Consider the following 26,484-nt stretch of genomic DNA (forward strand, 5'->3'; position numbering starts at 1 on the left):
AAAAAAAAAAAACTATTTTTCCCTATCCACAATACATTCTAGAAGTTCAATAAATGCAAAAATTCTTTGGGCAATGATGAGTTCTAAAAAACTAAAAACGTTTCTACCAGTTATTTCCCATGGAATATAATGGCCATTTTACGGAAAAAAAGTTTGTTTTTCAAAGTATAGTTCTCAATCTAGTGCATATAATATAAACTCAAATTCACTGAAGCAGAATGAGTAGGGAGTCCAAGATCTGAAAAACACATTTTTTTTCTTAAAATACAGCATATGAAATGAAGGAGAAATGTTTCAAGGAAAAAATGCAGTCATTTGAAGACATAGAGGGATTCCTTATTTCAAGAACAAAAGAAGTTTTAGAATACTCTATTTCCAGATGTACTAGTGTCATAAATTGAAGAAGTAAATGGACAATCAATGCTTTCTTGTGCCTGTCCATCAGTGAAATAAGATGCTTAAGTGTGGTGATTCATGCTTTGCTATGCAATGTTAAGTGGATTGCCAAATTTAGGGTCAGCTAGAAATCTTCCCCAGGGAGAAATGACAAAGTTCTTAGTGGTTTCTGCCTCCTCTAAACAACAGCAACTGACTGAAATTGTACATTTCAAATGTCAAATGAATATCTTTCATGATGTGAAATTCATGTGACACCTCCAAAACTGGAAACAACTGAATGCTTATAATCATAAAGTTATCATACCTATGATTTCCATTAAGTACTAAATAAAGTATAAAAAATATATATACCAGTTTTATAATTTAATAATCTAAATATAAAACAAATAGGAGGAGTTATTCAAAATATTTTAATCATTATATCTATCATAAATTTAGGAAATTTTTTAGATTTGACATTAAAATATTCAAGCATGATCTCGCAGTTCATGGGTTCGAGCCCTGCACTGGGTTCTGTGCTGCCAGCTCAGAGTCTGGAGCCTGCTCTGGATTCTGTGTCTCTCTCTCTCTCTGCTCCTCCAGCACTCATGCTCTCTCTCTCTCTCTCTCTCTCTCTCTCTCTTAAGAATAAATAAACATTAAACAAATAATAAAATAAAATATTCAAGCAGACTATATGAGTAAAATAGCATATTTATGTGATATATAATTGGAGAAGATTCTTAAATGTGAGCCTGTATGATAAGTATCACTGTCATTTTTATTTATTAATACATCTTATGACAATTGTATGATGGTTAATAAAACGTTAGAATATGAACTATGGACTACTTCGATTATTTATTTATCCTAAATATTAAAAATAATAAAGTACAGAATTGTGACTTACATCATGGCTTTTTAAACAATTTTAACCTTTCTTCATTAGAGAATAAAATAGTTTAAAGGATGATTCTAAAAAATGCACAAAATGTTTCTTACCACTGAGCCATTTGGAATTGTGTTGATCAGTTCTGACTGCATTCCTCTTCGTTAAACTTCGAAAAATAGCAGCATCTGTGCCCATGAAATCTATATACATTCCAGAGAAAAGCTCCTCATCTATGAAGAAGAAAATGTCAACACAATTTTAAATCTTTTTTAGAAATCAAGAACTTGCTTATTAGATGATCACACAAATTATAGTGTTTATAATTGTCGTTTTTCATTGTCCATCACATAAAAACATTTGATAAATGTAATCTGATGTCATTATTGCCTGTGAGTTTACTAAAACAACTTTATTTGTTATAGAAATAAAAATTCTTCTGCCTGCACTTAATTATACTAAATACATATGTTTATATAGTATGTATCAAAAATCATGGAAATAATATATGTGTTAAAGATAATAAAATAGCTTAATTATTACTTTCTTTTAATAAATAAATAAAAACTACTATAAGAGAGAACTCAGTTTCTAATTTTGGCAGTAATTAACCAAGTGGGAATTAGGGCTAAGTCATTTAACACCTGAATCTCTATCTTGTCATCTGTAAAATACAGGAATTGGCTTATGATTTCAAAAGTTTTAACCATATTAAGAATTCCATGATTTCACCAAACAGATTGAAGATATTAGTTTTTATTGTCAAAATATTATTAATGGTAAAATTATCTTACGATTAAAAGTATATGTTTTAATTTTTATGCTATAAGGTTTCTATAAGGTAAATAAAGTGCTACTTTTTCAATTGTAACACACAATTTATTAACATTATGCTAAAAATATAATATTATGTTAATAACACACATATGGTTTGACATATGAAACTGTAAAAAATAGAATACAGAGATAAAAAAATATATTTTAAAATTAAATTACCATCATTAATGGAAAAAACAGATGTTTTAATCTATATTTGCACAACATGAGACATTGAGCTTATTTGTTAAGGTCCATATTAATTTTTGCCTATTAAGGAAAGTAAGCATTGAACTGGTATGTGCGACCCTAGAGTAAAAAATAGTAGTTAAGTGTCTATTTAAAAAAGAATAAAAGTTATCAGGTCTGATCCAGGGAAAAACCCATGCAGTTTTTTTCTTTGACTGATGTTCTAGAATCAGTCTGGCTACCTTCAGATCATGGTCCTTTTGGCAGGACTGTAGCATTTTGAAGCACTCCAGTCTCACTCCTTAGTAATAAGCAGTACCAGCTAACCAAGGACAGAATGGAGAATGAAATGTTTTTAATCTCCAATATGATCTCATCAGGTCATGAACTGGACCCCTACCAGTGAGCGAGTGGGTATGGCAGGCATTATGTTGCCCAGTTCTGCTTCCTAGTAGGGGTCTGAGGTCCGTGGGAACAGATTATAGGGAGATAACAAAAATGTCCATGAAAGCATTTTGAGCAATTTAGCTTCAAAATTCTGCGAACATTTGTGAAGCATCTACACAAGTATTCTGTAGATACAATGGTTGTGACAATTAAAATAATTTTGCAATTAATTATTTTACATTCTTTTTATACCTGATACCCCCCAAATGGTGGGTTATAAATTTCTGCTATTCAATGGATTGATTAACACAGCTGTCAATTATCGGATCTGTTTCCAGGAAGAAAAGGAAAAAGGACACTCAGAGGATGATGTATGGCAGAGAGGACTGAGTCTAATCTTATTGCATACCACTTATTAATTATGTCTTAGCTATTACAAAAGCCTACCAGTCTAATTGGCTTCATAACCTGTCTTAAATTCTCAGTAATTTCAACAGCAAATCAGGAATAAGGAAGTTTCTGCTTTATTTTGTATAAGAAATAATCAATGCCACTTTAAGAAGAATTCTGAATAGGGATTTTTTTTTCAGAATGTTTGTGGAGGATTTATGCAAAGATAAACTTGTGCTTTCTAACGTTAATCCGAAAATACTTTGCTTTCGAATTTTACTTCCACTGACCAGAAAAACCTCATTAGGGTCTTTATAGGTTCTTTAAGAAATGTCATCTGACTTCTTATTGTGATACAACAATGGCATGAGAAAATAGCAAAAAGCACTAAACTTGCACACTGGGTTAGATGCCACAACTATATTATGAAATTTGGAATTCTCCAATTCTTGATGCTTCTTGGCACTTTAACAGATAGAAACGCTTTAAACATTCTGTGTTATTTAGTACCTTGCAATCCAACAGACATGATAAAGCCCCAAATGCCAAAATGAGATGACTACACAAATTGTGTAATACTGGAGATAATATTGGAGAGAATGTTAGAGGGATAATCAATAGAACAAGTAAAATGACAAATGCAAGCTAATAAAACTTCTTTCCCCTTTTAGTTTCAGTTTTTAAGGTAAGCAAATAGTTTAATGATTCTTTGATAGTTCAAGTTCTAATGTTAATCAAAATATTGAAAGGTAGTAAAGGAACATAAGCATAGGAATTGAAGTCTTGGATCCTTAGTATATGAAAGTCAATAACTAATTTTGTAAACAAATCCAATTCTCTAAGGACAAAACTATTAAATGACTTAACAAGTTTAACAGGAATATTTATAGTGCCCAGTTTTAAGCCTTTTTTGTTCCAAATGATATTTGATGAGTATAATTGTTAACACAACTTTGAATTTTATTTTCATAGCATTTAACTTGAAGTAAGTAAAAACTCTACATATTTATCTAGTATTACGTAGCATACCATTTTGATAGGTGAATACAATTTTCTTCCTAATGAAAAGACTTTCCATGCACTGACTCTATTAAATAATATTTAGAAGCTTATCTGAAAAGTCCCTGCATCAGACATAATTGGGTATGTTGTGACTTCAAAGCTTTATACTTCTTGGTCCCACTGATAGACTTTCATCTCCTCCCTGCCCACTCTGAATAATCATAGGAAAGAATTCACTGGATAACCTCCAAGTTTACATTTTAGTCAGTGCTGGATGTACCTGTCTTAATTTAGTTTCCAAATATGAGAAAGATGAGTTGCTACATTAAATGAATAAAAGCAAGGTGTTCTGAAAACAATAATCACCTTTCCACCTGTTCCATTATCAAGTACTGCAATTTATCACCAGCAACACATAAGAAAGCAAAGGGTAAAAGCATCTACTGTCCATTCAACACACTGAAATCCCAGATTTGTCCCCACAGGCAGCACATGTTAAGTCAGGCATATTCTGGAAGTGTCTTAATTAACCAGAAGAGAATGCCTTTAAGTGAATTACAGAAAGGCATCCAATGATTGAGATTCAAAGATATTCATTTGTTAATATATATAGCACCAAGCGACTGGGCATGCTTTTTAACTGATACATTTTATAGAAAATGAGGGGGGGGGGGAGTCACTTTGCTACCACCTCTTTTTAGTATAGTACCTTCTGGACAATTGATAGAGAATGTATTTGGCTAAGACATGCACTTTGTTATTCTTTCATTTGAAAGAAATACCATTTTTTAAAAATTTACTTTGTGGGGGAGAGAGCGTGAGTACATGAACAGGGGAGGGACAGAGAGAGAGGCAGAGAGTTTCTCAGGCATGCTCTACACTGCCAGCTCAGAGCCCGATGTGAGGCTTGATCTCACAAACCATGAGATCATGACCTGAGCCGAAGTCAAGAGTCAGACGCTTAACCCCCTGAGCCATCCAAGTGCTCCGAAAGAACTGCCATTTTAATTATCTGTAAAATATTGCTAAAATTTATGAGGAAAAATGGGTATACTGAATACTACAAAAACAACTACAGAAAACACTGAGAATTACTTTATATTTCATTACATGTATACAAATACACATGTTTTGTAAATGTTGACATGCTCTAGAAATGACATCAGCAACATAGTAAGTGAAAAAATAATTGCTTATCATTTAATCATGAATTCTTGAAAATGAGAAACTACAATTTCTCAGTTTACAACTTTCTGTTACCTCACTCAGGTCTATCATTCATGCTACCTTCCCAATAGGCATACCACGTCATGAATTTATTTTTTTAATCTTTTTATTTTATATTTCCCCCTCCTTCTTTTATTTTTGACTTACTGATCATAACAGACACCGTGTTCACATTGGGGTTGAAGGAGCAGCGTCCTTTTCCAGATTCACACTTGGAGTCAATCACGAAAACTTGGTCCTTTATTATAGATAAAATACAAATGTAGCAATAATAAGTAGCTTTATATTTAGTTAACCGGATTGTTCTTTAATAAACAAAGCATCATCATAAATAATATGCTTTTTATTGGTTTGCCTATGTTTTCTCAATTTACTTTGTTAAGACTTTCTTGGCCTATATGAAGAAATTATAAATTATAAGCAAACTTCAGTAGGTAAAAGTTTTCATTCTACTATAATCCCCGTGAAGCTGATTCAATAAGTTTTCAAATCTATATCAGCAAAAACCACATGGGAATCAAGGATCATTGTAAACCTGAACTAGATAGCTTGAACGCTGGCCAAAAGAAGAAAATTGTCCATAGAGGAATAATGTATACAAGGATTATAATAGTTCCAAAATAATCAAGACATTTATAAAATACAAAATTTTTATCACCACTTAATTTTGTTATATAAGCATTATACTCGGTTCAACAAAATAATTCATAATTTAGATAAAAACTGTTTTTCACTCATTTAACAAAAATTTATTGAGCATGTTTTTGACTCAACACATATTAAATGAACATCAAAAGTCTGCCATGCACTCTTCAGCCATCATTAGTTGCTTCAGGGCCAGTTTATTAAGCATTTACTACATGCCAGACACCAACAAAACATGAGGAATACAGTAAACCAGACAAAAATCTTCTTCCTCAAGTAATTTATAATATAATGATGGAAAATATGAATATAAAAAGAATACTACACAAAACATAGAATATGTTACATGGTGCTCAGTGGGCAGGACAAAAATTAAGCAGAAAATAGAACTAGCGAAACCCAGGGATGAGAGGTAATAATTCAATTTGAAATATAATGGTCAGCGTAGCCTTACAGAGAGGGAATATTTTGCTTGTATATTTATCTTATTCTTAAATAAAGTCAGTAAAAGCTACTACTAAAAATCAAAGACCAAAGTTTTCACTTTTGTAGGTTGCATGAGATTATGGAGGATCTTAATTATCAAGCTAAGGTTTTTCAAAATTTTTCTGAAAGAAATTCAGTTTCAATATTTTTTTTAATTTTTTTTAACATTTATTTATTTTTGAGACAGAGAGAGACAGCATGAACGGGGGGAGGGCCAGAGAGAGAGGGAGACACAGAATCTGAAGCAGGCTCCAGGCTCTGAGCTGTCAGCACAGAGCCTGATGCGGGGCTCGAACTCACGGACCGTGAGATCGTGACCTGAGCGAAGTTGGACGCTCAACTGACTGAGCCACCCAGGCGCCCCAGTTTCAATATTTTTGAGTATGGAAATGAAAGAATCAAAACACTGCTTAAGAAGATTGGGTCTTACCTTGGTGTTTTAAGAAGATTGAGAAAGGCAGTTAATAAAAACAGACACTGGATTAAAGAATATAGATTTGATTTCAAGTGCAGTAGTTCAGGAATTAGATAATAATACTCTGACATGCCAGGATCTCAGTGATCATGGTGAGAGGAGTAAAGATGCAAGAGAATTTGTAAAGTAAAAATCAACACAGCTCGGCAATCAATTACCAACTGGATGTGGTTCAAGGAAGAGGAAGAAAACAAAGATGATTCTGAAGTTTTGACTCCTTAAAGAAAACAAAACTAGTTCAGTTTTGTTACATTGAGTTTGATGTGTTGTCAGAATATTACTGACATGATGGGGGAATCATAGAACTTAAAAAAAATCACAGTCCTCTATCCTGGAAAAGTCTTACAGAATGATTTTCTTCAATGAATTAACTCTACAGATGAGGAAAATATAACTTGCACAAGATCATGTAGCTAAATTATGGCAAAATTAAAGTTAAAATTCAGTCTCCTGACTCCTCACTATGTCTATTTTCCAAAAAGTCAGTATTTATACAATAACCTTACTTAACAAATAATTGAGGAAAAGCAATGATGTTTAGTAAAGCCAGCCAGCTATGATCAGTTAGCCAGAGATGTGCATATATTATACTAAAAAAGTGAGAGTTGGCATTGCAGGAGTTGATGAAATTGCTTAGGTACCACTTGCTCTCCACTGAACGATTTCTTTATTGTACAGCGTCCTCATTCTCACACAGTTATAGTCTAGATCTTGTCATCAGAAAGAGTATAGTCCACCAGAATAATCACTAACTCAAGCACATAGCAACAAATCTTCAATTTTATCTCCTTTCCATTTTTTCTCAGTTCATCAGCCTTCTGTCTTCCTGACTTTTTTGTTAACCCATATAGATTCAATGCTATTTATTTTCAATATGTTTTTTGCAGAAATATTAAGTTCCTTGAATCTGCGATTTTTTTCATTGAAACCACAGCCTGGAAGGGCATGTCTACCTGTACATTCTCCATACTTGTTTCCATATATCTAAGTATTTTGCAGAAGGTTGTCCAAAAAGGTAAATTCAACAAAAATAATGATTTTTTGGTCACCAACACAAAATGGATCCTTATACAGCTCAGCAAACCTTCAAGAACACTAATATCAATTGATTGTTCCATTAATAATTTCAAACCACTATCACTATAGACAAATCTATTAACTATTGATTGATCATATAATTGCAGATTAAGTGAACCCTTTAAATGAGATGTCTTTAACTTCTTACTACCAAACACATAAATACGCATACACTAATACATGCATTAGCACATTCTTGTTCCCGCCTCTCTACTTCTCTGACTGTTTCTTCTTAGTCATGTTTGAAGGTCCCCCATCTTGCCCCCATCTTGCCCTTAAATTAAGAAACCCTCAAGTCTCAGGCATAATCACTCTTCTTTTTTCACACAGTACTCTGCATGATTAAACCCTTGCATTTCCTGGGCTTCAGTTATTCTAATAAAACGACTCAAACATTTATATAGCCAAGTTTATATTCAACTGCCTACTTGACATTTCCACTTGGATCTTTCAACAGCAACTCAGACTCAAGAGAACCCAACCCAGGCTTAAAACCTTAACCTCAAACATGATTTTTTTTGTTCTCTCTCATCTCAGTTCATGACAACTATATAACTAAAGAAGCCAAAAACCAAAAATGAAAAACAAACAACAAAAATGTCAATACCTGTATCATTGTAAATTTCCTTTTATATAGCCAAATCTACCACTGTCAACTACACCATCTTACACTTTGTGCTTATCTTTCTGTCTTTATTGCCCCTCCCCTGAGTTTAATAATTTCTTTCTTGGCCTATTATATCCATTCTCTAACTGATCTCACCACAGCCCTCTCAACCCCTCCCTACCCTCAATCATTTATAATACAATACACAGTGACAACACAATGCTTTCCTTGCCATTTTCTGCTTAAGATCATTCCAGTTGCTTCTCCTTTGACACAAGATAAAGATCAATATCTTAAAGGTAGCTTACAAGTTCTAATATAATTTTGTGTCAGTCATTATCATTAAATAAATACTTATTTGTAGATTGAATCAATAAAAGAGAAATAAATAGGACCAGAAAGAGAGTAAGTGGTGAAAAATTAGGAAAGAAGGCATGGGAAAATGTTTCATGGTTATAGATGTTAATAAAGGCATTGAAAAATAGGGGGCATGGCCAACATGTTATAGATCGGTCAAGGAAAAAGGATGCAGATTAAGGGAATTAATTTGATCACTGAGGACTCTTGGCCACTAGAAAATAGTTTTAGTTTATGGGTAGTAATGAATGTCAGATCAGAAAGGTTTAATAATGATATGAAAAACAGAAATGTAAAACAGAAAATATAGCCTACTAGTCTGAGAAGTTTTGTGATCAGTAAAAGAGGGAAAAAAGAAGTTGAAAAAAGTCACAGACCCAAGATAATGATTTAAGGAAAAGAAACATGATCCTATTTTTAAACAGGAAAAAAAGTAAATGCAAGAGAAAGGAAATGAAGATATAAAACAGTAATAAAGGTTACTGATAAAAGCACTTTATTGAGAAGGAAAATGCACAACTTTTTTCTGACAAAAGGAAAGCTACAAAAAAACACACAAGCAGAAAAGTTTGGTGACTAATTTGCTTCAAATGGCACAGGGAATGATTTGAATGCCTGTGTTATTCTTGGTCATTCAAAGGTAAGGTTATCTGCTTAATGACTGGCAGAGTCAGAGGCTTAAATGGTATTCAACTGCTGGAACCAATGTATGGAGACATCTTATAAAATCAACGAAAAATGAGATGTAGGAATAGTCCATGAATGTGTAGTGAAATTAACCCACTATTTATTTTTGTTAATGTTTTATTCATTATTTCAAGTCATTATTTACTTGTGTTGCTTTATCTTTTTCCAGGAACAGAAGACAGGGGATGAAGACGGCAGACAGAAGAGAAGAACCGTGGTTAGGAATTGGTGTAGCAAGGACTGCAGGCATTTTGGATGGGCATCACTGAAATGTTCTAGGAAAGCTCTGAATCAGTCTCACAGAAAAATGGGAGACTCATAGGATATAATGAAAGTGTGTGATGTTCCAAATGTGGAGTAGGCTCAGAAAATGCTCTCTGAGAAAAAAATGAATGACTATTTGACAGATAGATAGAAGGTGGTCGATAGTATCTAAGAAATGAAACTGAATAAGTAATGATTATGTGATCCTAATTTGGTTCACTGTCAAACTGGTTGTAAATACAGGAAAAATACCATATCTCAGTATCAGCACATGGTGTTACTAGTAAGTACTATCTCTGGTCATTATAAAATGCAATGATAGTGATGCATAAGAAGGAAAATGCTCTCAAAATACAACCTCTCTGTATCATATCTTCATTTTACACTAGGGGATCTTTTATCCTAAACTAAAGAAAATAAATACAGGAGATGTTTGATAAACTATATAGTCTATATTTCTGTTACTGTTTACATACTATAGATACATAAAAATGATGTTATGGTAAAACCCTTTGACTTGAACTGACTGCATACAAAGCTTAAAATTCATAACTCTTTTCATACTTAAATTGGCACTTAAGATGTTCACATATTATTTTAAGAGATTAATTAATGGAAATGCTTCCCCTTTGAAATATATCTTTTGAAGTGAGACTAAAGTAGTTCATATATTTAGTAAAGTGATTAAATTTTATTTCATGCTGGTTTTCCAAAGGAGATTATTTTTTGGACCGACTTTCCAATTAAGCCTTGAAGTGCATAGTGGGCAATTTGTACATGGGAAAATGATTTTATTTGAAATCTGTGCTCTGAAAACTGCTATGCTATTGTTGGCGAGTACAGTGAGTGCACAGCCTTCAGTGGCGTGTCTGACAGATGGCAGACGTCTGGGGCAGTAGTTTATTTAATCAATTGATCACAGGCATGTGGTTCTAATGACAAGTTCAATGTAGCCAACGTACTTTTCCAAGAAGCATAGTTCTACTTTTCTTTAAGAATTGTAATATTTCATATTATCTTGAACCACTTGGAAATGCCTCATTTGGGGCTCAACTTGTAACCACTCAGTTATGTTTAAATGACTTTTTATTTACCAAAAGATATGTATGTATAAATTACATGTCCGAAAAAAATTTAATAATGAAGTAATATAAAGAGAATCATTATTCAATTATATTTGTACTAAAGTAGATTAATCTTTGTTAAGGGAGAATAAACTTAATAAGATATAGCAGTAGCAACATTTAATTTTTTTAACAGTTCTAATCTCTAAAATTGAATGAATATATAAGAACTGGACATTCTAGATTTAAGTTGCATAATGGAAACAAAGCAAGATAATTTGAAATAATTAAGTTTTTTAAATGCTTACATTTGTTAAAACAACATGTTTGACTAAAAGAAGAAGGAAAAACTCTTCGGTCTAATGCATACTTTTCTTAAGTCAATAATTTTAAACTGGGACAAACACGGTTTTAAATCTCATAGGTGAAGTTCAACCAGCTTGTATTTATCTATACATTAGGTATGCATTTAGTGTTTAGCAAATGTTTTTGTTCAAAGAACCCCAAGTCATTTTAACTAATGTAGGAAAAAGGATAGAAAAGCTTAGTGTAGACTAATGTTCGTCTAAAATCAAAGTATGACCTATTAATTATAGAAACTTCTTTTCAGCAAAAGCACCTGGCATCCTGCTTTATTTATCTCTTACAGGTATCTCATAAAAGTTTACCAAGTTTGAAAGTTAAATAAAAAATTACTTAAAATAGGTTTAAGAAAGTGAGTTTACACTACAATATTTCTATAATTTGGAATAAGCATTTTTGATACCTTCCTTTCTAAATAATTATAAAATTACATCACTTTTATTTCCTTTGTCTCTTGCAGATTTTTTATTCAGAAGTTATATAAAACAGCTACACTCTAAGTAACTTGGGGGACAGTAACCAAATGGAATATATTTAGCGTTAAAAGGTCTTGAAGGTTTTTAATGGCTATTGATGATAATTCCAAGTTTTTACTCTCAAATACAGTTTTAAGAAATCTTTGAAACTCACACCATAGCTAAAAATGAAAAACTTTTACACTTACCTCTGATCTTCTCCCTCTATTCAAATAAGTACACACTGGGCTGAAAGCCCCACTGCCACAAACGTACAAGTGAGTGCGGTTGAAAGCTTGAATTACACGGACGAAGTTCCCACAGCCATGCTAGAAGAGTAGGTGAATAAGCAGTTAGTAATAAAGGACTTTTATTGCTATTTCTAAGTAGTCCTGTCATACTTCGCTATATATTTTCCTTTCTGCTCTCACTTTTTTGTTGTTGTTAGGAGATAACAAGAGAACAACATGGTTTATTTTATTGGTTTACTTCAGCAAGAAGGTAGTTCAACTTAATGAGTAAAATGGCGTATCTGTCTCATATTTCAATATTTTATATACTGTGTAAGTTTTTATGTTCTGAAACTTTATGAGCTTACTCTTTACCTGAAAAAATTGAGAAATTGAAAAGTACACCAAATTGTTTCCTCAAATTTTCATCAATATGTTACACACACACACACACGCACATATTATAAACATGTTTTTAATGAAATTGTGCTTATACAAGGTCCATATCATCGTGAGTACACAATGGCAAACACTATTAGCTTTTAGAGTTGGTGAATGAAACAAGCCATAAACAAAATGCCAGCACTGTGATGCGATTATTATCTCTCTGCCCTTCATCCCCTAAAATACCTTCTTCCCTAGTCTTCTTTCTCACCTGCTCCTACTCCAACCATTGGAAATGTTGTCATTGATTCACTCAATGAAATGCAAAATAATTATTGTAATTATAAGTTGACTATGACCTTGCAGAAGTGTATAAACACAGTCTGCACCAAAGGCAGATCCCTGTGACTGAAGTAATCATTGCATGTCTATATTGCTATGTTCACTAGACTTTGCTGACTACAAATTAATCAAGCCTGAAACTGAATTTTGTTTTCTTTGCATTTTTTTTCACAAAGAACATCATTAAAAATGTTATAGATTATAAAATTTTTTTTATAAATATATTAAAAGTTAACACTGGTTTTCCCATGGGTGGTCAGACAACATATATTTCTTTTTTCTCTCCCAGGTACCATATTATTAATTTTTTATAATGCACATCTATTATTTGAAAAGTAAAAAAAAAAAAAACAATTCTGTTAAAGTAGAAGTTAAAGATTTTAGAAGTTAAATTTAAAGTCAATATTATTTTACATTTTCTCAAAATTTTCTCCTTTTATATAAGTACTTGCCAGCCATTATATATGCTTAATTTTTATGTAGTAATTTTATACATATGTTTCTATTATGGATTTTATTATGAAATAATCAATCATTAACTCAGCTGCCAAAGAAATTAATCCTTACAGACCAGACTATACACCTATTTTTATTTTAAGACATTAAGAATTTTTGTTAAATAGATAGTATCACTGTATCTTGACACCTGTTTATAGAGGTACTTGGAAATTGACTATGTAACTGCAGATGATAATGTGTTTCTCTGTAGAAAAAGAATAGATGAAGTATGGTGTGTATATAACATGTCTACATTAGGGATATCAGTGAGCAATGAGCCTTGTGTTTACTTTTTTCACATCCAAGTTTAGTTATTCTAGGATTCTGTATATACTATTTTCCCATAAGACATGAATCCAATTCAATTCTATTAATAACAGATTATATGTCCTCTTGAGTTTTGTAGACAGTTTACTATCATGAATGATTGGTATTGATAAAAAAGAAGGATGACACTAATATGTTTTATATTTCAAGTACAGATTATACTTGTTTCATGTATATTTCTATATACATTTTATACTTACTTATTATAGCCAATATCTGTTGATAATTTATTATGTTCTAGACATTGGAATGATCATTTTATATATTTAACCTGTTTTTACTTCCCAGGACATTTGATTTTTACCTTTATAGCTCATATTTATTGAGAGTACTTTATGCCACTTGGGCATTTAACATTCATTAAATTTGTACAAGTCCTTTTAGAAAAATGAAGCTTAGAGCTCTTTTAACTTGCTTAATGCCATTGATCTAGAAACAGGTAAAACAGATTTTCAAACACAAATATGTCTAACATTAAATCTTGTACTTTTGGGGGTGCCTGGGTGGCTCAGTCAGTTAAGCATCCAACTTCAGCTCAGGTCATGATCTTGTGGCTCATGAGTTCGAGCCCCGCATCGGGTTCTGTGCTGACAGCTCAGAGCCTGGAGCCTGCTTTGGATTCTGTGTCTCCCTCTCTCTGTGCCCCTCCCCCACTTGAACTCCATCTCTCTCTCTCTCTCTCTCTCTCTCTCTCTCTCTCTCAAAAGTAAATAAAAAATTTAAATATTTAGAAGAATCTTTAAAAAAATCTTGTACTTTTAATCACTTTGTATTTTGTCTTTGGGTGAGGAATCCACACTTGGTAGAGTGGAGTTTTTACAAGTTATTGATATTTACAGAGCTCTTAAGCCTTTGATATTGTTTTTTAATCCTCAAAGCAATGTTCCAATTAAAGTATTAGTTCCATTTTATTGATAAGGAAATTGAGTCCCAAAAAGGTTAAATGAAGTGCTCTAAGTTTTATTAATTGACTGAGCTGTGTTTTGAACCATGGCTAGCCTCCAACATCCAGCTTTCCTAAAGAAAGGGGTTGAGGGACGCCTGGGTGGCTCAGTCGGTTGAGTGTCTGACTTTGGCTCAGGTCATGATCTCACAGTTCGGTGAGTTTGAGCCCTGCGTCAGGCTCTGTGCTGACAGCTCAGAGCCTGGAGACTGCTTCAGATTCTGTGACTCCCTCTCTCTCTCTCTGCTCCTTCCCTGCTCACACGCTGTCTCTCTCTCAAAAATAAATAAAGATTAAAAAAAAGAAAAGAAAAGAAAAGAAAAGAAAAGAAAAGAAAAGAAAAGAAAAGAAAGGGGTTGAGGGGTGCCTGGGTGGCTCAGTCGGTTAAGCATCTGGCTCTTGATTTCAGTTCAGGTCATGATCTCATGGTTCACGAGATAGAGCCCCATGTCAGGCTCTGCACTGACAGCAGGGAGCCTGCCTGGGATTCTCTGTCTCTCTCTCTGCCCCACCCCTGCTTGTGCTCTCTCTCTCTCTCTCTCTCAAAATAAATAAATAAATATGAAAAAAAAATTAAAGAAAGGGGTTGATTAACCATGAGACAGATTTTCAGACTACCTGATGATGCTCAGTGTGCCCCCCCAACGTTCCCCAGAGAGATAAACACAAAGGAAAAAAAAAAGCAAGTTAATTACTGAAAATCATTTTCTAGTTACTTTCCATTTCCATAGTTTCTGTCCACGTTATTTCTGATTTAGACCATAGCAACCATATCATTCTTATCCAGCAAATACTTACTGAACTCATTCTATAATTTGCATATCGTGTCAACGACACTGAAATGAATAGATTCATCCTTTCAGACGAAGGAAGCCATGATACATCAGGCTTAGTAGATACTATAGCGGAGTTACACTTTTTAAAAATGTGCTATAGGAGGAAAGAATCCGAGAGAATGAGTAATGCTGACCTGGATGTAAAGGGTTTGAGAAGGGGGTGTCATTTTAGCTGGAACTTGAAGAATAAGCAGAGATTTTGATAGGCCAAAGCATAAGGAAAGAGCATTCCAAAAGAAAGTAGAGCATAAACAAAATAATGGAGGCATGACAGAGCAGGATTTACTTTGAAAGTGGTGCCTAGAGGGGATAGTGAATTACTGTGTAATGAAACCAGAGAGGCAATTAGAGTTGGCCTGTCATCATGCCACAGTCTTCAGATGGGAAGTAGACAGTGGATTCAAGTGTATAAAGTTCAGAGCTAACTGACCTAGGTCAAACTTCAGCTTTACCTTTCAGTGGCTGTTTGAACTTGAGACATTTACTTAGCTTCTCTGTGTTTCAGTCTTTTTATCTGTAAATGGTGATGATTACATTTGTTGTCAGCAATATACTAATAAGCTCGTGGAATAGTGTCTGGCACATAATAAATATGCACAGTGTCAGATATTGGACTCTTTCATATGTATTTTTTATTTCAGTTGTTAGGACAAATCCGGTGAAGTGGACAGGCCATTTGTCCTGCACGGAGCTTAGTATAGGTTCTGATCGTAGCAGACATCTATGAAAGGTTTAGAGAATGAGCCTTCAGTGCAGTTCAATACCGTGGATGCTTTTTTAAAAAATTCCTTTTCAAAACTATTTCCTGGTACAATGCTGTATGAAGTATAGCGGTGTTAACATTATGTAGAACATAATACCATTTTATTTATATACCTATATATTTCAAACAATAAAATGCTGAAAAAGTATACCCCGAATCTTTTAAAAAAAATGTTTATTTATTTTTGAGAGAGAGAGAGAGAGAGAGAGAGAGAGAGCATAAGCACACACATGAGTCTGGGAGGGGCAGAGGGACAGGGAGACAGAGAATCCCAAGTAGGCTCCTAGGCTGTCAACGCAGAGCCCCACAAGGGGCTTGATCTCCTAGATTGTGAGATCATGACCTGAGCTGAAACCAAGAGTTAACCACTTAACCGACCATGCAACTCAGGCACCCCTACACCCAATTTTTAAGTTGTTACATTTTGATAGTGGAATTTTTTAATTTATGTACTAGTAATATACCACTTACTATGCTCTATATACTATTCTAAGCTCTCTTCAAATATTAACTCATTAAACATCATAATAACAACTCATAAGTACTATAAGAATGCCCATTATGCAAACAAGAAAACTGAGGCACGGTGAGGTTAAGTCTACAGGGTCAAAGAGATAAGAAGAGATGGTTTTCTGTTACTGTTTACATTCTTCTCTAGGCCTTCAAACATTTCTGCATTGAACATATATTTGTTATGATATTTTTAGCATAAATGTTTTTGAAAACGTATCCTGGAACACAGACGTGGACTTTAAAAATATTAACTCTTCATGGCCCATACTATGCAATGGAGGAAAAAAAATCCCTCTTATTCTTTTCTTCTTGGCCTACACTTCTTTGGTCTAGACAATAAATCAAGCTATATGATAAATGTATTTCTTTTAAAATTTTTAATGTGTATTTATTTTTGAGAGAGACAGAGACAGAGCGTGAGTGGGGGAGGGGGGCAGATAGAGGGAGACACAGAGCTCGAAGCAGGCTCCAGGCTCTGAGCTGTCAGCACAGAGCCTGACGTGGGGTTCAAACCCATGAACTGTGAGATCATGACCTGAACTGAAGTCGGCACTTAGCTAACTGAGCCACCCAAGTGCCCTGATAAATATATTTCTAAAGAAAATAGATTTTCCAGTAGTTCAGGATCCTTTGGTCACATAAATATGGAAACTGACACCCTACAATTAATAAAAAAAGTTTGACATTGTGTGCATGTAACTCACATATGTCTAAATATATGTAATCCTGCTTAAATTTTCAACAATCTCTTACAGTATTTACTTAGTGCATTCATTATGCCCTATCTCATTGGATATGTCTGACAGCACGTGCTACTCTTTAAGCTCAATTTATTTAGAGTATGAATACATTATTAACATTTAGAAATAAATGAAGCATGTAGGAGTGAATACATATAGGCCCAGAGGGAAATGGGAGGCAGGTTATAGTCTTTTAGCTGGGCAGAAAATTAGTTCTATTCCCACTAGGACAATGTATTTTCTTTATAAACCTTAGTTTATTATAATATTATGATATTTTATTTCTGGGATCAAACTTTAGTTTCTCTTGAATTATTGTCTAATAATTAAGTGTTATTTTTTCTAGCTTTAATTAAAATTTGGTATGTTAAAAAATCTAAAGGAATAAGTGATACTTGATTCCATGGTGTATATTTTCTTCCAGTTGCTAAAGCAGTATGGATTTTAATTGTCAACTAGTTTAAGTTTTGCCTAGTAGATGATTACTATAATATTTAAAATAAAAATGTTTTAATTTAACCAAAATGAACTTCTAAAATAAGTGCATAATGAATTTATTACAAACATTACTAATTGAAGGGCACAAATACACTCATCATCCACCATGTCCTACCTCTAACTCCCGACAATCACTTAAAACAAATTCCCAGGCTTGCTTGTTTCTATCTCCACTTTTTCAGATCTTGTTTAAATTTTATTAAGTGTCTAGATAAAGATCTGAGCACAGAGAATAATGACACTACACAGTATTTCCAATCAGTGAGTGGAGGGTTATAGTTAAAAATGCAGTGAAATATACGACAGTGTTTCAGGCATACACACAATAACAGCTAGCCCAGTCCTGGGTGGGCAGAGAAGACTTCCCAGAGAAGTGACATCTGCACTGTCACTTGAGAGGAGGAACAGATGATTTCCAGGCTAAAAAGATGGGAAGATAATTGAACAAGGAGAGAGTCACATGTGATTTGTGCCAAAGGCGGAAAGAGGAAAAGGGTATAACTTATTTGACTTTCAGTATCACTAAAATAAAATAAAGAGAAAGGTTAACATAGACCCAACACAGTTGCCATCGAGTCTATCAAATCTTCCCCAAATATCCCAACTTTAGTGTGTTTTTTCTTTGTATTTTGTGTGTATACTTAGCATTTAGCAAACTCTTCCTGGTGAAATGGCATGCTTTATCAGATAAGAGTTCAGGATCCAGAGCCAAAATGTGCCTGAGCCAGGCAGTGGCCTCCTTTCCCACTTGCTAGCAGGGCAGGTTTGGTAAGTTCCTCACTCTCTTAGTGAGGTCCCTTGATCTTAAAAATATGAACGGTGACAATAATGTCCATCTTGTAGCATTGTTGTGAGGATTAAAAGAAAGCCTTAGAACAGTGCCTGGCTCACTCTATTAAATGTTGGCTACTATTATTTGATAGTTATTGCATATATGTTTCATCATCTCTAGTGTATTGTAAACACACCTAAAGGTAGATGCTCTACTTTGGTTTCTTCACAATGGCCAACTGATTTCTACAAAATAAAATATTCAATTCCTCTGTTTTTAAATAAAATATTATTAGGTATTTATTGTAACAGAATTAATATTAATTCTTAAATATTTAGTTTTATTAAAGAATGTAATAAAAATGTCATGCTCTAGAACTGTAAAGACTGATTTAGCATCACTTTTCTACCACTGGTCTTTGTTTTGTGGCCTGATTAAAAGACACTTCTCTATAAGTATTTCACATGTATGAAATGAGCTAGATTCTCTTCTCTTGCAAAGACAAAACATGTATTTGATAGAGTTAGGCTGATTATTTCTCAGGACCCAACAATGTTGGCTGTACTGGAAGAGAATTCTTCACCAGTTACTTCTGTTATGTATACTACTTTGCAGTATAGCAGAATTTAAAGATATCCATGAACGATATTACAACATGAGTAAACTATGGGAAAATGTAAGCATGTATTGAAGATTTCATCTAATGACTCTTAATTATAAGAAAGCAAATGACAGAGCATTTTTATTTTGCCAAAGGGAGAAAGACATCAAATGATTTGGCTGAGATTCTTCACAAAAGCAACAGCAATCTTTGGAAAGAGAATGTGCAATGGTATCTAAATCCAACATATCCTGTCTTTGACAGTTCGTATGAACGGGAAATGAAAATCTTTTTGAACAAAGAGGACAATTAAATTCAGTAATTACAGCCACAGGATATTACTGTGGCAAAGGGCAAGACATGATAGGATCCATAAGAATGGCTAAAAACTTTATTTTAGGGAGATTAAAATGTTAGAGAATAAAAAAATATTTAAATTCATGCATAATTATAGAAATAATAGTTTCATGAGACAACAACAAAAAAAAAAGACTTCTCCACAACATTATACTTCACTCTACTACTGGTTCCCTAGAAGACAAGTATACACATTTCTCTAGATTTTTTCCTGTAGACTATGGCCCAGCAGATCTCGTGGGTAACAAATATGCCTGTGCAACTCCTTCAGCCCATTTTTAAATTTCCCTTAAAAGATCAGTTATAAAACTGAAAAAGCGAGACCCAGAGCTAAGTCACTCCCAGTGAGTTCTCTCAACAACACCCTCCAGTGAGACCCAGAGATACTACATGTCAGAGTCTTCCATGACTCTGTCTCGCACCAGGCATTTTCCGAACCTCATACCTGGACTGTTGAGAGTCAGCGAAGATAAAATTTTAATTCCCATGCTTCCTTTTTCCACAAGAATTATTTTTTTCCTTGAGCCACCATGATGAATCTCTGAAACCCTCACTCTCAAGGCTCAGTGCATAGACTGAGCCGCTGAAATCAGCATTTCTTATCTCTACACTTACAATAAGTGCTTAGTCAACATTTTTCACACTAGCTCAGGGTCGTATTTCTTTCTTTCTAAATTTTTTTTAATGTTTATTTATTCTTTGAGAGAGAGAGAGAGAGAGACAGCATGAGCAGGGGAGGGGCAGAGAGAGAGGGAGACACAGAATCTGAAGCAGGCTTCAGGCTCCGTCTGAGCTGTCAGCACAGAGCCCAACATGGGGCTTGAACTCACAGACGGTGAGTGAGATCATGACCTGAGCCAAAGTCAGTCACTCAACCAACTGAGCCACCTAGGCACCCCTCAAGGTCATATTTCTTTAGACCTCAGATTTCATTGTGTGTATGTGTGTGTACAAGTACTAGTTTTTCTATCCAACTGCCATATTTAAATTGCATACCTGCATAAGCACATATTTCTATGCTCATTTGATTAACGTTGACTTCTCCAATATGATAATAAAGTCGAGAAGAGTCAGATTGTGCCTATTGTGGCACAAATTATGTCTGTAGCAATTAATACTATGCCAGACACATAATAGGGGCTCAATCAATATTGGTTGAATGAATGAGTGAAAGAGTGAATAAATGCATAAAAAACTTCTCTACCAAATTACTTGTAAAAGAGTGGGTAATTCTGATACATGGTTCCATTATGATATTTTCTGTGATTTAAGACAAGAAGATAAGATGACATACATGTTTCTTTATAAAATTAAATAACATATACATTATAGATCTGCTCCATGTATTTATAATATTCAAGAATCAGTTAATATGTCAGTTTCAGCAGATTGTTTGTAGAAATCCATACAGATTTATTTCTTAACTCTTTACATGGAATTCCACTTAAAGGTATACAATTTGTACAAATGTTGCATACTGAACATTTAATGTTCATATCTGCCTTGGTTTTTGTTTCTGTGGTTATTTTTAACTAACAAAGATACCACTAATCATTGGTGATTTACGCCTCTGGAATGTGCCGGCTCACCAGTACCCTTTTGCCGAGATCTTTCTTTGGAAAAGACTACATGGTATCTGGGAGCTTCTCCAGACACTTGCATTATCATTATTTCAGCGGCCTGCTGAGAATTCTGCAGGTTGGATCCACTGGAACAGAGGTTATTGCTGAAATCCATCATGAAAAGTGTCAGAATGCAATAATGGAAGCAATGCAAAAAATTTTTACCCGGTCAGGAATTCCTAAGTTACAGTGTTTAAGAGTTCCAACTTCTTTACATTTACATTTTTTGCCATGCGTCCAGCAGAAGATTTAAAACACCAACACCCTTTGTCTTACTCTTGGCTGCACTCAAGGTACATGGATTCAAAGACCAAATATTTAAGTTTTCGGTTTTTTTTAGGCACTCACTGTGGGATCTTTGCCAGCCATTTTGCACTCTTCGACTTTGATTGTAGATGCTGGCCAGAAAACCTGTTCAGAAAGGAAAATAAAGGTTGCATAATCTCACTTGTATATATGACAGTCATCATTTACTTTATCCTAACACATTTCTTTTAGGCATTTCTATATTTATATTTCAAGATCTTTCTTCCAGTTTATGAACTTAAATTCCTAAAGATTTTATGACTCCCACCAACTTTCCTTTAACAAATGCCTTTCAATAGTATATGCCCATTTCCTAATGATATATATTACAATAAGGTCACTAATGTATACAATAAAAGGTGTATTTCCTTCCTTCTATAGTACACTTTTCTCAACTGTTTATATCACAATGAATTTACACTTATATTGCTATTTTGGTTTAATATTGTTATTGGTAAACCACACAGCCACAGCAGTAGATTTACTTAAAACAGGTCTCTAGGTACTTCAATAGCTAAAATAACTTGGACTGCATCCAAGAGATTCCCTCTCTAAAATACTCTGCTAGTGTTCTCAGTAACTGTACCCTTGGGTCAAGTCTCTGATGGTGATGATTATTGTTTTGTTTTGTTTTGTTTTGAATTTCCAGCTCATTGACCCTTGTTAAAATAATAAATTCAGAAATCTTGTTGTGACAAATTTTTAAATAATTATTTTTTATTTTTTTTACTCCAATAAAGATAAATTTATTTCCTTATTGTGAAATAGAATGATAAATATAGGTCACACTTGTTCAAAGAACAGTGCCCTTAATAACTATATTCCTTTTAATTCCTTTAAGCCTTGTTGGATTACATACAGATGACAAGGTAGATCTTCCTTTAGTCTGATCATTTTGTCAGGCTATACTGCATGTTTCTCTCTCTCTCTCTCTCTCTCTCTCTCTCTCTCTCTCTCTCCACACACACACACACACACACACACATACACACAGGAAGTATTTCTTCATTTAGCTTCAGTTTTTAGAGTGTTAAAACCTATGAAGCTAGACAGACAGAACTGACTTGATTATATTTTCAGTCCATGAATTAAGCACTAACATCCAATTATTTATTGACATGTGGCCAGTATTTTCTATAGTTCTAATGAAATACACAATTTTTTCATTGTATGTGAAATTTTTAAATAAAACAAAGTCGACATGGCCCTAATGAAAATAATTAACTTACACTCAAAGGTTCTTGACTTATATTGTTAATATTCAAGGAAAGAATGTGATCTTTGCTGCCCACATATATCCGGTCCTGATCTTCATCCATTAATAATATCCTGTAGTCTAAAGGATGGTGGGACAGGCTGAAGTGTTCGGAGGTCTTGGTTTCTCGAAGCTCTGAAATAGTGAACAGCACAGTGAAAATAGAGTATCCTGGTTCTACGATTCTATTATTTTAATGAAAATTATTTTATATAAATATTTACTAAGAAAGTTAAGATCTATTTTCCTCCCTACAATAATATATTAATTTTAAAATAGAATTGTGTTAGTGGATATTTTTATTTTTTGCCTCTTTGCTGAAGTAAAACATAAATAAAGCAATAAATGCAATGCTAAATTTTATGGTAATACTATTTTATTGCAAAATTATTCACATTTTGCAAGAATCCCAACTCAGTTTTATTACTGGCTATCATCAACTCAAAAGTAAAAGAGGTCAAACAAAAAAATATAGTAAGTGAGCAGACTGAGCAAAACCAAAAAACAAAAACAAAAGCATTGACAATGTGATGTCTTCTTAGCTTCTCTTGATGCTTTATGGTTATACTCAATACATTTATCATTTTAGGATTGGTATTTCCTGCTTACTCAACATAATTCTAACTAGTTTGATATTTTTTTCTATAAATTATGTGAAAACAAGCCATACCTCATTCAGAAGGCAATGCTGTTTAAATGAGAGTATGCCTATGCCTATATCAAAAAGAAAATTACAAATATTCAGATGATCTGAATTTTTAGATTTTTTACCTCAGTGATCACTGACTCATTCATGCTCATTTAACTTCTTTTACATTATGGGTAAAATATGTGCCTGTATAGCTGAACTTTGAAGACTATGGATGTACCATGAAAACTTAAAAATCAATAGTCATTATAGCAGAATCAATTTTCTTCCAGTCAAAATGCTTCTTTGTACAATTTAAGACTTTCCCATTCATTTTTTCAGTTTTAAATTGTTGATAAATTTGAACCATCCAAATGATTCAGGATTGATTTTTTTCTTGGGATTATGATCATAAGAGAGTGACAACTCTAGAAAGCAGTTTGCTTGCACATTTTACTCTTTCAATGATGTACTATTTCTAAATTTTAGACATTGAATCACAAATACACTTCTAGAAATTCCCAATAGCACCTTCTAATAAGAGTTCCCAAGAAAATCAACTGAATTATTACATGTAAATGTTTGAATTTAATGAAGAGAAAGTAGTCAATAAATTCTAATATTATTACTGTTAGTATAGTATTATCAATTTGAATCGCTATCAAAAAGATGTATGGAATTAGAACAAATAGGTACATGTTTTTCTATTTTTCTCTTTTTCTTTTAATTTAAGGAACTAGACCCCTAAAATTACTAACACACGATCACAAAACATAGTCTCTGATGCTGCGTCCATACATTGAGAGTAAAGTGTAGATTTTTTTTCTATGTGGAAAAAAACCATTAAGAAGTTATAAAAATACTTCAGAAGAGTATTGAGAAGTAAATCATGAGAGGGGCGCCTGGGTGGCGCAGTCGGTTAAGCGTCCGACTTCAGCCAGGTCACGATCTCACGGTCCGTGAGTTCGAGCCCCGAGTTGGGCTCTGGGCTGATGGCTCAGAACCTGGAGCCTGTTTCCGATCTTGTCTCCCTCTCTCTCTGCCCCTCCCCTGTTCATGCTCTGTCTCTCTCTGTCCCAAAAATAAATAAACGTTGAGAAGTAAATCATGAGAGAAGATAAGAACAAAAGACATTGAAAGATGATTTAAACAAGAGACTAGATGACAGATCTGGAAACAGGAGATTTGAGAGTTACAATTCTAAGTTACTGCACTTCAGTAGGTCTCAAAGACAGACAGGTGATGCTGTTGGCAGCAGTGGTGCCGCTGGCCCAGAAACTGGAACAACTTCTTTCATGAGAGGAGCAAGGAAGAGTAGAGGGATGTCATTCAGGAAAAAAGTCAGCCCCTCAGAGTGGCCAAAATGAACAAATCAGGAGACTAAAGATGCTGGAGAGGATGTGGAGAAACAGGAACCCTCTTGCACTGTTGGTGGGAATGCAAATTGGTGCAGCCACTCTGGAAAACAGTGTGGAGGTTCCTCAAAAAATTAAAAATAGACCTACCCTATGACCCAGCAGTAGCACTGCTAGGAATTTACCCAAGGGATACAGGAGTACTGATGCATAGGGGCACTTGTACCCCAATGTTTATAGCAGCACTCTCAACAATAGCCAAATTATGGAAAGAGCCTAAATGTCCATCCACTGATGAATGGATAAAGAAATTGTGGTTTATATACACAATGGAGTACTACGTGGCAATGAGAAAGAATGAAATATGGCCCTTTGTAGCAACATGGATGGAACTGGAGAGTGTGATGCTAAGTGAAATAAGCCATACAGAGAAAGACAGATACCATATGGTTTCACTCTTATGTGGATCCTGAGAAACTTAACAGAAACCCATGGGGGAGGGGAAGGAAAAAAAAAAAAAAAAAAAGGTTAGAGTGGGAGAGAGCCAAAGCATAAGAGAGTCTTAAAAACTAAGAACAAACTGAGGGTTGATGGGGGGTGGGGGGGGGAGGGTGGGTGATGGGTATTGAGGAGGGTACCTTTTGGGATGAGCACTGGGTGTTGTATGGAAACCAATTTGACAATAAACTTCATATATTGAAAAAAAATAAAAAAATTATCTATTTTCTCAAAATACAGCTTGTGAGTTCGAGCCCCACGTCGGACTCTGTGCTGACAGCTCAGAGCCCGGAGCCTGCTTCCAATTCTGTGTCTCCCTCTGTCTCTACCCCTCCCATGCTCATGCTCTGTCTCTCTCTAAAATAAATAAACATTGGGGCGCCTGGGTGGCGCAGTCAGTTAAGCGTCCGACTTCAGCCAGGTCACGATCTCGCGGTCCGTGAGTTCGAGCCCCGCGTCGGGTTCTGGGCTGATGGCTCAGAGCCTGGAGCCTGTTTCCGATTCTGTGTCTCCCTCTCTCTCTGCCCCTCCCCCGTTCATGCTCTGTCTCTCTCTGTCCCAAAAATAAATAAACGTTGAAAAAAAAATTAAAAAAAAAAAAAAAAGAAATATCTAATCTGAAGGTAGAGTTTTTCAATTCTTCTCATGGATGATGTGAGTCTCTGAGAGTAGACAGCCCTGAGGAAGCCCTGAGAAGACACTCTGAGGGGAGTAAGTCTAAAGTGAAAAGCAAAACACAGAGATGCATTGACTGTTTCATCCAAAAAGAGAAGCTCTGTAATTGAAACTGAAGGTGCATCATGATGTATCGGCAGCAGCGTGATACTGTGGTGGGGGTATACAACTGGGGTCAGACAGTTCTGAATTGAAATTCTAGCTTCTTCATTTATTAAGTATGTTATTTTAAGAAAACTACCTCACTTTGCCCAGTTTTGATTTCCTCATCTATAAATTAGTTATATTAATACATAGTTCACAACATGTTTCACCAGCACACAGTAGAGGATCAGTGCGTGTTCTTTTAACAGGAGACACTGTTGACCTTCTGTCTAAGAGATAATTTTCCCCTTCTTCCCTGTAGGCAGAGTTGGTCTATGCCGACCACAGTTGTCCCACCACCCCCCAGCCAGTGAGTGGTCTATATGTGACATGTGACTAGTTCTGGTCAATGAGATTTAAAGGGAAGCCTTCTGCAAGGGTGCTGGAAGAGGTTCCTTCAGTTTTAAAGACTGGCATAAAATAAGAGGTGATTTCTTTT

The 26,484-nt window shown here is 34.4% G+C and overlaps 1 protein-coding gene across 1 annotated transcript in view; it reads right to left on the reverse strand.

Moving 5' to 3' along the window:
- The window catches only part of SEMA3C (semaphorin 3C), a 176,351-nt gene that overhangs the window by 66,480 nt on the left and 83,387 nt on the right, over nt 1-26,484 (reverse strand). The window contains exons 3-7 of the mRNA XM_047850415.1: nt 22,720-22,880; nt 21,533-21,595; nt 11,968-12,087; nt 5,426-5,516; nt 1,381-1,500 (exon numbers count right to left, since the gene is read on the reverse strand). Of these exons, the coding sequence (XP_047706371.1) occupies nt 1,381-1,500; nt 5,426-5,516; nt 11,968-12,087; nt 21,533-21,595; nt 22,720-22,880 (555 nt within the window). The remainder of the gene's footprint in view (nt 1-1,380; nt 1,501-5,425; nt 5,517-11,967; nt 12,088-21,532; nt 21,596-22,719; nt 22,881-26,484) is intronic.

Source organism: Prionailurus viverrinus, chromosome A2, assembly GCF_022837055.1.
Source record: "Prionailurus viverrinus isolate Anna chromosome A2, UM_Priviv_1.0, whole genome shotgun sequence".
NCBI lineage: Eukaryota > Metazoa > Chordata > Mammalia > Carnivora > Felidae > Prionailurus > Prionailurus viverrinus.